We start from the raw sequence: 14,190 nt of genomic DNA on the forward strand, positions 1-14,190 counted from the left end.
ATTTTAAATACATTTCCTTGAAATCTCCATATATAGAGGTTTGGATTTTGTTTTTTAAATATTCTAAACATATCCCACATGTCATTTTATACCCTGCTTCTTTCACTCTCTCACGTTGTTATATATCATTCTTTAAAACATTTTCATGACAAAATAATAATAGTTTCCATTTATTGATTGCTTATAATGAGCCAGGCACCATATTAAGGGCTTTATAAATATATTGTATTGAATCCTCACAACAACCCATTAGGCAGTTACTGTTATTATCCCAAATTTCTAGATTTAAAAAAAAAAAAAACAGGCTAAGTAACTTACACAGGTAAAGATTTCACTTTCTGTGCTCTTAACTATGTATTGCTTAACATAATTTGCTTCATTTCATTATAAATAGTGTAGTCTAATTTTTTAGAATTGTAACTACCACTTTGATGAACATCTTTGAACATAAAGCTTTTTATGAATTTAGAATTATTTCCTCAGAATAGATTCCTGGAAACAGAATTACTGAATCAAAGAAGTATTTTTAAGACTTCTGATACACACTGTCAAATTTCTTTCGAAAATGTTTTCTTATATCTTATCACAAAATTTATCTTATCACAAAAAGGTTACTTTAAAAATCTACATCAATCTAAAATACAAGGTATAGAAAGCGACTAGAGCAGGAAAAATGACTATGAAAACATCATAAGTGGCCACCAGAGGGCAACCTTATCACAGCACTCTTGAAAAAAATCTCATTTGAGTCAAAAGACTGATTTTATATTAAGCTTACAGTTTTAAATCAAGTACCAGGGATCCTTCAAGTGGGATTCCACTTTTATTATATTTCAAAACAGAGAAAAGATTTATTTCTCTTATTACTAGCTGCATTTAGAAATCATAAACACAAAAAGGATTTATTTTGCCTTAAATTATCTCCAGAGCAAGGGCAGGTTGGAATTTAGTTAACATTAAAGAGAGCTAGCTTATTGCTGCAAGGAAAATGAGAAGTGACAACCAGCAATGTAGACTGCTTCCTGGTACCACAAAAGATCTAGGGAGCAATTTAAATCAGCTCAGTATGATGAAGCATTTCTGTCATTACCCAGGATTGGAACTCATCCTTCCTCTGTATGTATTTCCACTTACTTGTCCATTTATTCAACAAAAATTCAGTGAGTATTTACTATTTGCTAAAGATGGTGTACAATGGTGAACAAAACTGATGTGGAACTTACAATGTAGTGACTAAGCCATATGTGATTCATAATCACAAATAAATATGCAATTACAAACTGTGACAAGTGCTATGAAAAAAATACAAGTGTAAATGAGAGTGTATAAATGGGAATTGTCATTTATCCTGGAGCATCAGGAACTGCTTTCTGGTAAAGTAACCTTTAAATGAAGGCCTGAAGGAAGGATATGATTTATTAAGGTAAAGGGTCCAGGGTTGGGGATAGAGAAGCATTAGAAAGGCCATTCTAGCCAAAGAAAAGATCATGTATGAGAACCTTTGGACAAAGGAACATAGCTTGTTTTAGGAACAGAAGTCAGTATGACTGGATCATAGACAGTAAAAAAAAAAGAATAGCACAAGATACAACTGGCAAGTAGGCAGAGACCAGATCACATAATAGAAAAACAAACACACACAATTTCTTCTCAATAAATTTGTTTCACCACAGAGTAGAGGATTAGAATGAAGAATAAGCTTTCAACACAGGTTTTTTTCAGGATACTTGCACATTTTCAAATATTCTGCTACCTTGCTCTCATAAAAACACGAGTGTACTTGTCAGACTAGTGTCCTGAATTTTTTGTTGGGGAAAAAAATATTTCCATGAAAGTCCCTCTAATCCTTACATTTAGGAAAACTAAAAACCAGAAAAGTTTATTGTCTTCAGTTTTTTTATAGTTTGATTAAGTTTGCCTAAATGTGGTTTTCTTGTTTTTATACTGCCTAGGGTTTGCTGAGGTTTTGAATCTGTGGATTGATATATTTTATTAATTTGGAAAAGTCTTGGCCAATTATCTCTTCAGATATTTCTTCTGCTCCAATCTCTCTTTCCCTTCTGAGCCTCTAATTATATTTATGTTATACTTTTGGCTGTACTCCACAAGTTTTTGCTGCTCTGTTCTTTCCATTGCACTTTTTCCCCTCTATACTTTAGTTTGGATATTTTTAATTGAGCTATATTTGAATCCACTAACCTTGTCTCCACTGTGTACAATCTGCTGTTAAACCCATGCAATGAGTTAGTCATTTCATATGTTGTATTTTTTGTTCTAGGTTGTCCTTCTGATTTTTTTATAGATTCAAATTCTCCTGAAATTTTCCCTCATTTCACCTATTCTATTTTCTTAAAAAATTAATTTTAGTTATTATTATTTTTTAATACTCACCCGAGGATACTTTTTCCATTGATTTTTAGAAAGAGTGGAAGGGAAGGAGAGAAAGACAGAGAGAGAAACATAAATGTGAGACACATCAAGTGGTTGCCTCCTACATGAGCCCTGAGTGGGGCCAGGGATTGAACCTGCAACCCAGGTACTTGCCCTTGACCAGGAATTGAACCCAGGTCCCTTTGGTCCACAGGATGACCACTCAACCAAACCAGCCAGGGCATTAATTTTAGTTGTTTTAAAGTCATTGTATGTTAATTCTAACATCAGGATCACCTATGGGTCTGCTTCCATGGTTTTTCTCTTTATTATTGGTCATATTTTCCTGCCTCAGCATTGTCTAGTACTTTTTATTACATGCCAGATACAGCTTATAAAAGAACCACAGATGACTCATCCTTCCTGTGTTAGGCAAATACAATAAGAGGATCTCCTCAACCCAATTAGAAACTGAGATGGGTTGAGGACCAGCTGCAATTTCAGTATGAGTCAGTTCACCAATGGTTCATCACAATTCTTGGTCATGGCCCTCTAAGGTTTTTGACTGAGAACCTAACAGGCCTGAGTCTCCTCAGCCCTGAAAGACTGCAACAGAACCAGCATTTCTCTTTGGTGATTTGAGCCTAGGTCCTACTCCACACACCTTCAAAATCTGACTATCTTGAGAGAGAGATGGCTGTATGTTGTAGCAGGCCCTCTTTAAAGGCCACAAGACTGAGAGATTTCTTTCTACCTTTTGGGCCAGCCTTCCATCTCCTACACAGTCAGCTAAGGTCCTAAAAGAAAACTGGCCTTGTGTTTAGGGCTCCTCTAGTTTCCAATCCATCACACAAGCCCCAAATGACTGGCAAAAGCTCTTCTTATATCTGTTTCCTCAAGAAGAATTACTTTGCTTGGGCCAACCTTGCTCTTTAGCCTGTGCCCAGAATTATCAAATATCCCCTGGAAAGGAAATGGCTGTAATCCTCAGTTCACTTAGGAAGAGTTCTACCCTTTCTGGAATTTTAGTTCAAATCATCCTCCTTGCTTCCATAGCTCTCCAACCAATATGATTTTTGAAATTTATGTGTGCGTGTGTTTTCAAGTTGTTGTTGTTGCAGGAGTTTGGCTTGCTATGACCTATTACATCCCACTTAGAGGAGAAAGATCCTTAGGAACTATTTGGAAAGAATCAACCTATAGATGAAGGACCTCAAAATAAAAAGAACAATGGGAGAGAGACAACAAGATGGCCACATAAGTAACCATGGTACCCACCGCCTCCCACAACCACATCAAAATTACAACTAAATACAGAACCACCATCATTCATTACCTCCAAAAATCTAGCTGAACATAAGTCCTACAATGAGGGAACTGAAGAAGGATTGAGATGGGTAGGAGGGGCAGAGACATGGGGCAGAATCTGGGATGAATCGCGGAGGTAGGCCATGGTCCCACACCCAGGTGCAGCAGTTTAAACCCAGGAGGGATATCTTGGCGGTGGAGGTTTCCCAGGAGAGCAAGGGGTCCCAGCCCAGCTCAGGCCCCCCAGCCCAGGATTCCAGTGCTGGGAAGAGAAGTCCCCACAGCTTTGGGCTATAAAAACCAGTGGGGATTGTGATTGAGGGATGCGGAGGCCGCGGGAGTCCCAGGCAGTTCCTCTTAAAGGGCCCGCCCACAGACCTACAAGAACTCCCTCCCTCTCAGCTCTAGCACTCGGCAGCAGCTTGAAAGGAAACCAGAACATTTGAGGAGGAACTAACATGCCTGGGATCAGGGCGAGATCTAGAGGGGCAGCTTTCTCACAGACAGAAGAGCTGGCAGAGGCCCAGCTCTTCAAGAAGCCCAACATTCGTATTATGGGGGTGCCAGGAGGAGAAAGAGAGCAAGAAATTGAAAACCTATTTGAAAAAATAATTACAGAAAACTTCCCCTACCTGATGAAAGAAATAGACTTACAAGTCCAGGAAGCACAGAGAGTCCCAAACAAGAGGAACCCAAAGAGGCCCACACCAAGACACATCATAATTAAAGACAGAGAGAATCTTAAAAGCAGCAAGAGAAAAGCAATTAGTTGCCTATAAGAGAGAACCCATAAGACTGTAAGCTGATTTCTCAATAGAAACTTTGCAGGCCAGAAGGGAGTGGCAAAAAATATTCAAAGTGGTGAAAAGCAAGAACCTACAACCAAGATTACTCTACCCAGCAAAGCTATCATTTAGAATTGAAGGTCAGGTAAAGAGCTTCACAGATAAGAAAAAGCTAAAGGAGTTCATCACCACCAGACCAGTTCTACATGAAATGTTGAAGGGTCTTCTTTAAGAACAAGCTAATGAACAAAAGAAACTGACAAAACAGACCCAGAAACATTGAAGCATGCAACAGACAGTCATATCTCAGAGGGAAGAGGGGCGGGGGGTGGGAGGTGGGAAGAGATTAACCAAAGTAGTTATATGCATATGCATAACCCATGGACACAGACAATAATGGGGTAAAGGCCTGGGGAGGGGATGGGAGCGAGGTGGAGGGGGTTAATGGGGGGGGGAATGGGACACCTTTAATACTTTCAACAATAAAGATAAGTAAAAAAATTAAAAGTAAAATAAAATAAAAACAACAATCGACTAATTACACAAAAAGGTAAGGAAAGTTTGTACCTGTGAGAGCATCACAACTGGCAGACCGATTATTGCATTGGCAGGGCAAGCAGCCACTCCTGCTAAACCCATAATATCCATCTTGGCATTGATCACATGCAGAGCCGGTGACACCTACTTTACACTGGCATTTCCCAGAACTGCAAATAAAAGCAAAGACAATAAACAAAAGTAAATCAGTTTGAAAATTTTTGATGCCTAACATCCCATCATATGATGATCAACTAGATACTAAAGTAATGATTTTTTATTTTGAAAAAAATAAAAACTGAACAGCTTCATGACCATATAAATTCAAGTCACATAGTACTAACACTAATAATTTGTAAAAATTTAATCCCCTGCACTTGGGTAGTTTAAAATAAATGATAAAGGAGCCATGGAGAATGTAAGTCCTAGTGCTTACAAATCTTTGTTTATTAAGCACCAGGGCATAGAACTAATACTACTGCTACATCTCATCCCCGAATCATTCCACAGTTCAATCAGCATCCACACTGCCCAATCTGGAGATGAAAAGGAAAACCACCTAGCCTTCACCCAACCTAGCTTCTGGATGAAGAATATGAAGACCAGGATCTTAATGAATTTGTCAACTAATATCCATTTAGATGCTAGAAACTTGATATAATTTTCTACTTTAGGTACAGGCTATATCAAAATATATCTGATCATTAAAGTAGAATTCACAGATATGTAAAATGACTATAATGGTGACACATATCACTTTCTGGATTAAATCCATATGAAAATTCTAGATTGTCAACCAAAAGGACTAAAAATCTAAAGTAAGAAAAATAGTTTATTTAATATCCCATGTCTTCCTATTAACCTATTTTATTTTCTTAGATGTCCATTACATAATTATCACCTCTTTCCAATCAGTGAAACTTAAACCTCTGTTGTTATTTCCAAGTCCTCTTACAATTACTCACTCAAATCCAATATATTACCAATTTCTATCAAATTTTCTTTCAAAATATCTCTTGGGCCCTAGCTGGTGTGGCTCAGTTGGTTAAAGTGTCATCCTGTGCACTGAAGGGTCACGAGTTCAATTCCTGACCAGGGCACATACCCAGGTTTCAGGTTTGATTCCTGGTTGGGCTCAAATGGGAGGCAACTGATAGATGTTTCCCACATCAATGTTTTTCTCTCTCTCCCACTCCCTTCCTTTCTCTCCAAAATCAATAAAAACATATCCTTGGGTGAAGATTTTTTTAAAAAGATATTTTTGAAAACATCTCTTGATATTATTATTTCCTCTACAAACATCTTTCTTACAATGACTTTCTTCCTCCACCTCTCAAAAATTTTCCTGCTTTCAGGCTCATCTTTTTCCATGAAACTTTTCCCTGACTGGTCTAAAGAGATCTTTGGCTTCCTGACTTCGCATTCTCTGCACCATAAATTTTAACCTTAATTATGGTCTGTTCTATATTCTTTAATATATGTAACTCTTGTTTCTCTAGTTAAACTGTTAAAGACCTGAGGCAAAGACTGTATCGTACAGTTGTTTTTATTATTATCCTCAAGACATAGTACAAGCCTATGGATAGTGTGCTCTAACTATTTTCATTTCATGCATCTTACTTAATAAGCTTGCTGAGTCCAGGGACCATATCTTAACCATCTTAATATCCTCAGGGTCTAGTATAATACCTGGTTTGTTGTATGTTTGTTGTAATATATACTTGACAAATAAATGCTCAATAAATACACAAACTGAGTTTTAGAGTTAAGTACTGGAAGGGAAAAAGAAAGATGAAGGGCTACACTAATTACCAGGGTTCTCAGAACAACTAAAGTTATTTCCCTTTTTTTCTAACAGTGTAGCCCTTCTTTATATGCTCATTCTGTATCTCAAATTTTTAGGCTTCATCTGAGTAGATTTTGGCACCAGTTATACTGGATAAAAGACAATCCAAGGTAGAACTGTTTTTCAATATAATTTTTTAAGAGATTCAGCTCCTAATAATGAGCCCCTATGGTGTTAATTTTAGTTCAGGAGCCCAAGCTCAGATTGTTAATACCTACACAGCTCTTACACATATCATCAGTTAAAATAATCCCCTACTACTTCCCATATTCCTATTTCTGTAGTAAAAATAGAAGTTCTAAATTTGAGAGTTATTAGACTTTGCAGAATGGAAGTAAAGTAACATTCAACTCTGTGTCTTATATTTGTAGCATACAAACCAAAGGATTATTGTTTTGATTCTGTGAGATATGCCTTTCTCTTCATCAGCATCCCCTGGGCAAAATAATAAGGCTTTTGCCTTCTATCCCTATAAAAATATTTTGAGCAGCTGGAGTTGAAGTTTATTCTCCCTCCCACTTATCATGGTTCTCCACAACATCTCAGGATATGCCAAAAAGGAGTTGAGCAACAGCTCTACATGGAAGTTTTTTTATGGTTTTCCTCAAACAAAACCAGTCGAGAAGGGAAAGCAAGCCAGGATTATATAATTAATAAATACTTAACATATCTTAAAGTCTTGTATCCAGAGAAGTAACCTATCAAAATCTGTATTTCTATCTTAAAGCTGCCTAGTGCATTGGGTTATTCAATTTCTTGACTAACAAATAATTTTACAGAAAATGTAAAATGGAACATCTGAGAGCAGGTGTGATGGTAACAACAATGAGCCATCATTTATTGAGGGATGTCAATAAGTATATATTCCCTCTAATCCTCAAAATAACTCTACTAGGTGAAGATCATAATCCTCATCTTATTATTGAGGAAACTCTGAAAGATTCAAGTTATTGTCCACACCTAGTAGTTATTTATACAAAGACAGACTTTCCCACTATACCATATTACCCACCCCTTCCTAAGTTTGACTCTAAATTTGTGCAAGAAATTTTCCTGCCAAACAACTTGACACCCACTTGGGTATCAAGCTTCATTAAGTAGCTTCCAGGCACCACAATTCACCATTTATTTAGGTTCTAACCCTGGTGAGCTGTTTCTGCCTTGCCCAGAATAAACCTCCATCTCTTTTCTCACTGCCAGTAAATTTCAGGCCTTCCTTCACAAATGCCAAGGTCTAACTGCTTGAAGAGAAACTGCAGCCTAGTAAAGTCCAAGGTTCTCAGAAGATACAAGCCTAAATATTTTGATACTTACTTAAAGCTTAATTAAAATTAAAATCTGTACTGATCACAGTATAGAAGATGAGCAGTTTTTTAAAATGCTACAGATATTTACATCAACAACCATGTCTCTTAAGTAACTTTGCAAAAAATTAAAAATAAAAAAATCCACCCCCATACATATATACAGTCTCACACAAGAATAACCCAAGATACTTAAAGATCTAGTAAAGAATATTTGTATTCATCAAAATGAAGTTCAAGAATATCTTATAACTCAACAAGAAGGAACCAGTCAATTTAAGTTTTGCTATACTGTCAGAAAATTATAAAGGATATAATGTACCTTTCAGAGAATGACTACAACAGTTCACTAGCCAATTTCCAAAGCTTATAAAATACTAACCAAAATATGCTTGCTTCTCATTTCCCTACAGACATTAGATTATTCAATATACAGAAGAATAAACAGTTATTTTTAATGAGAGTGTTTGCCTAATCTACCACCTATAAGAAAGAGACATTATCCTAGAATACCTAATAATCTAATACTAATAATTAATATTATTAATAATATATTAATAATTAATTGTTAATTGTTAATAATATATTACTAATATAAGATATAGGCAGTGTTCTCAAGGTGGATGCTATCCTTTAAGTGGACTTTCCCTTCATAATTCGGTCTGGGCACTCAGAAGACTGATTTAAGCAGGCATCTTTCTCCCTGGAGTATATGCGCCTTAGCTGATGATTTAAATAAAATTAAAAAATCCATGAACAACTTTATGAATCTTGATAAAGCAGTTGACTGGTCTAGACACCATGCTTCACTTTTCTTGGGTAGATTTAGAACAACAGGGAAGGAGATACTTTTTTCTCTTTTTTAAAAAATATACAGAATGGAGTGGGGAAGTTTAATTATGAGGCTGCACTAGTAGGCTTTTCCTCCATGTTACTCATGGCCCATGGCCAATCTCTGCATGTATAAGAATTAAATCACTCAGCAAATATAAAGCTTTCCCTGTGTGACTTCACTTATGGAATAAAGCCTTTACAACACCCCCTTTCATAGTCTCCTCTGTTAAAGACTGCTGAATGCTTTTTGAAGCAAAGGTCAATTATATAAATGCAGGGAAGAAAAAAAATAGGCCTGTTAACAAACCACTTATGCTTATCCATAGGTTTGAAATGAAAGAACCAAAGACTCTCATCTTCATATCCAGAGAATAAGGGCAAAGAATTAGATTCTAAATAGAAATCAGAAATCTATGCTACTGAGATAAACTAACAAAGGATTTAAGATAGAATTGCTCATCTGCTGTCACTCTTTATAGATATGAGTTAGCTGCTAGTAAAGTACTAACGTAGTATGGAGAATTATATCAGAAAAAAAGAATATAGAATTAATGATAAAGGAAGCACAAGCACTGTGAAACTAAGCTGCACTAGTATAACTAAGCATGTATTACACACATCTTAAACTATTCCAAATGGAATTCTCAGGTTTTCTTATGGTGTAAGTACTTAGAAAATTTATCACACTTATAGGTGTGAGCAACTATTACAAGGTTTGAACACTTAAAAATTATTTCTTACTATGTAAACAAGTAATGTATTTTCTGAAATGAGGCTATTAATATTTCAGAAGGAAATTCAGTGGCGTATCATCTCAAGATAGGGTACATATTTATGCCATACAAGTACTAACCAAAAGGTCCTATTAAAGGTTCTGTTTTGCTTAAGATGAGTGGGTGGAGAATCTTCAGAATTTCCACTATTTTATAATCACACTGATTAGGGTGGGAAGGGTGGAACACAGGAAGGGAGGTATCAGGATCTATGGAAAATTCATAGCCTGAGGAGACAGAGCTTGGTTCAAATTCCAGCTCTGCTAGTAACTAGCTGGAACCAAGTATTTATTCTATCTTAGACTCAGTATTCTCATTTGTAAAATGAAGGCAATTATACCAAACTCTGTAGGGTTAGTGTGAGAATTAAAGATTGCATATGCAGAGTACTTAGCATGTCTCTCTAGCACATAATCAGTACTCAAAAATGAAAGAAATATGAAGATAATGTCAATGACCTTAGAGCTTGAATTTTTATTCTGAGAATTGTAAGGAGAATGGGTTAGAATCTCTAGTAGGCAAAGATACACAACACTGAGTTATTTACTTTTCAAATTCTGTTAACAAAAATGGAAAAAATTTATGGAATAATTACTAGATTGGAGCAAAAATGTGGCTAGGAAAAGAAAGCACATTTTGAGCACATGGTAGAAAAGGCTTCTGGAAAGAGAATTAAAAATTGAGAAGGGAAAGGATCAGCAAAATCCTACATTAGGTGGGACCAAACCCAGAGAGACTTGATGTGCTTTGGTACCAACTAGCTAACTGATTTAACTTTTCCCTTAAATTGTCAAAAGTCTTGGCATGTTTTGTTATAAAAAATACTATTTTCTTTCTAGGATTTACAAGCTATAACTTGTATGTATGGCATACCTTTAGATACCATGTTATCAATTTTCACTCAGGAAGTCACAAAATAACCAAAGATACAGTTCTAATTAGGGGAAATTAATTTATTGAGAAGCCTTGTTTTTCCTCCTTACTCCTTCCTCAGACAGTTTACCAGTTGGCAGTCTAACATGGAAAGAAGAAACAGAAAAAATAGATAATTAAATGTATCAATTTTTTCTTCTTCTACTTTTTTAATAACTAAACACAATTTAGTTTAGGGGGAGACAAAGTACTAGTTAAAACAGAATCTGAAATTACCAGTAAACTGAAGATTATAAACTCTCTCAATAATTTTAAAAGATTATTAAAAAACAGCTAGCCCTGGCTGGGTGGTTTGGTTGGTTAGAGCTTCATCCCATACACCAAAAGGCTGCGGGTTCAATGCCTGGTCAGGGCACATACCTAGGTTGGGGGTTCAGTCCCGGGTCAGGCTGAAAAATCATAATGGAGGCAACCATTGATGTTTCTCTCCCACATCAATGTTTCTCTCTCTAAAATCAGTAATTTTTTAAAAAGACAGCTAGAAAAAGGTTTTCTAACCAGAAAAGGCTTTTACATGGGAAAATAAACATAATAAAATTCTTAACAATTCTTAATTTCATGTTCATGTCATGGTATTATAAAAGTAATGAAAGAAACAGTTTCTCCTCTTTTGTTATGAAATAAACTCAATAATTAAACATTTTGGCAAAAGACCATTTGCATTTAGTGTTCCTCTATCTACAATCATGGAAAAGATCGTTATGCAATGAGCAAAGCTCCTTTTCTGGAGGGGGAAAAAAGATAGCTTTATTGTTGAAAACATTGGGCTATTATGCTAAACATTCCTTGTATTTTTGAGGGCAAATAGTCTAAAATATGTTTAGAGGAAATCCATATTCAGACAGAAATTCTTAATACTCAAAAAAGGTTTTGCCTAAGTACAAAAATATTTTTGATAGCTGATCTTACCAAAATCAAGCTTAAACGTTTACTTAAAAAGTCAGAAGTAAAACTTAATGGCAAAAAAATTTAAAAATGTCATATTTCCTAAGCCACAACTTGGGAAGAAAAGTTAATTCAACTAGGAAAGTTATTTCTTACTTCCTTAACTTTTTTTTTAATGAAAGAAATACAACCATAAGAATTCTCAAACCCACACAATTACTCAATTATTTGATTAGATATTTCTTCATTTCAAAAGTTCATATTGAAAAGAGAAAAATCATGAGGTCTCAGTATCACCTTTTTGAAAAGATGCTTCTCAAATATGTTAAAACTTTTATTCTTTTTTAACCATTGTAAAAGTTTCACTTAGTGAAAGGGTAATTATTAATACTTGATTTTGTGTATATGCTGTGTTACAAAAATTAACTCACATAATGGCTACAATTTAGAACTCATTTTCTCATAGAAATGACAGCATAAGTGGTGGCTTAGTTTCCAGAAAAGCAAACAAAAACCTGTTTAATTTAAAATGTTGATATTTACAGTGCTCAGGACCAAGTCCTTTAAAGCCAAGTCCTAAGCCCTTGAGTTCTGAACCCTCAGAGGGTGGAACGGTCAGAAGGCAATATTAACATTTCTTGAGTTCCTACTATGGAGTTATAAATAAAATACATAGCACAATACTTACATATGTATTACTTAATTTAGTCCTTACAATAATTCTATGACATTCATTAGTCTCAGCTTTGCAACTTTCTGTTTGATTATTGTGCAAGTTAAGTTTTCACATCTGAAAAATAATAATAACCCATTTCAAAATACTGTGAAAATTAGCTAAAATTACATACTTAAGTGCCTTCAAAATATTTGTAGCTCCATATGTGGTAAAATATTAATACTCTCAATATCCTTGATTGGTAGAGCTTCAGCAATGTAAACTGACTCAGTTTTTAAGGTCACACAGCTGGAGGGTAATCAGAATTAGATCTTCTGTCTACTCATACAATGCTTTTTCTCTCTCTCATATATTATAGATTACTTCCATGTATTTAATGAAAGCAAGCCAGAAGGATTTAATGTGCTTATCTTAATAGACTTGCAACATTTCTCGAAGAAGCTTTTTATGTTAATCTTCTCCTGGCTCAATAGTCATTTAAATATCTCCTCTGATGAATAGAATTTTAAAATAACTGACAAAGAAATGAGACATTGCTTCTGATCTGTCTCAATACAATTCTAAGATCTGGGAGCTCTAGCTTCCTACCTGCATCTAGCACTGTTTGCAAATGTCCCATATTGCAGCCAGTTTCCTTGCAAAGCTTCCCCCCACCCAACAGTTTAATGATATAACCTTGCAAAGCTTTTTTAATCTTCATTTTAAATTGTGAAATATAGCATTCATTCAGAAATAGATGAATTTAAAGACAATAAAATTTAAAGAAAAACAAACTCAACACTTTGATACCCACTAGCAAGACATTTAAAGCCCCTTGAGTGGTCCTCCTCAATTGCATCTCCTTCTCTTGTCCCAAAAGCAACTAAGTTTTAATCACTCTTTAGCTCTTTAAGAGTTTTACCACCTCTGCATGTATTATTAAATAGTATATCATATAGTTTTGCCTGCTCTTAAACTTTATATTAATAAAAATCATTGTTTTATTTGATTTTACTCATTTTTCACTGCTGTATTATATTTCATCCCATGAAAATCACCCTATTTACTTATTCATTCTTCCAGACATTTGGGCTGTTTTCATTTGGTATTGTGGATAATGCTTCTGTGATCCTGCCTGTGCATGTCTTCTGATACACATGAGCATGCTTTTCTCTAGGGCATATACCAAGGAATGGACCTGCTACGTAATAGATCAACTTTGCTAGGCAATGCCTAACTGTTTTCCAAAGTGGTGGTAACAATTTACACTCCCATTACCAATGGAATAATGGTATCATTGCTCTATATCCTCACCAACACTTGATATCAACTTTTAAAATTTTTGCCAATCTGGCAGCTTGAAATGGTATCAAATTGTGGTTTTAAATTCCATTCTCCTTACAATTAATGAGATGGAACATGGTTTCATGTTTATTGGCTATTTGAGCTTCCTCTTTTATGAAGAGTCTGCCCATATATTTTTGACACTGATTTACACACATTCTTTATATATTCCTGGAAAAACAATTCTATGTCAGTTTAATGTGCTACAATTGTCTTCTCTCAGTTTGTGGTTTTTCTTTCCACTCTTTTTATAAGTTTACAGATTAACAAAGTGTTAAGATATGAACTCTGGAGCTCCATTACCTGGATTCAAATCCTGGCTTTATGACTTACAAGCCATATGATCTTAAGTAAATTATTTAAACCCTTTATACCTCAGTTTCTTCACCTATAAAATGGAGAAAATAATAGTATCACTCTCTGAGGCTTGTTGTGAAGATTAACTTAGTTAATATGTGTTAATGCTAAGCATGTAGAATAGTGCCTGACACATAATGAAAACCATATAAGTACTGCTATTACATTAATACTATTGTTGAAGAAATCCTTTATAACCCCAAGGTCATTACAACACCTTCCTAAAATCTTTATGTTTTGCTTTTTATATTTAGGTCTT

At 35.1% G+C, this 14,190-nt stretch overlaps 1 protein-coding gene across 1 annotated transcript in view; it reads right to left on the bottom strand.

Moving 5' to 3' along the window:
- MEGF9 (multiple EGF like domains 9) overlaps positions 1–14,190 on the bottom strand; it is a 79,698-nt gene that overhangs the window by 12,520 nt on the left and 52,988 nt on the right. The window contains exon 3 of the mRNA XM_081152389.1: positions 5,031–5,170. Coding sequence (XP_081008515.1) covers positions 5,031–5,170 — 140 coding nt within the window. The remainder of the gene's footprint in view (positions 1–5,030; positions 5,171–14,190) is intronic.

Source organism: Miniopterus schreibersii, assembly GCF_964146895.1.
Source record: "Miniopterus schreibersii genome assembly, chromosome: 11".
In the NCBI taxonomy this organism is placed as follows: domain Eukaryota; kingdom Metazoa; phylum Chordata; class Mammalia; order Chiroptera; family Miniopteridae; genus Miniopterus; species Miniopterus schreibersii.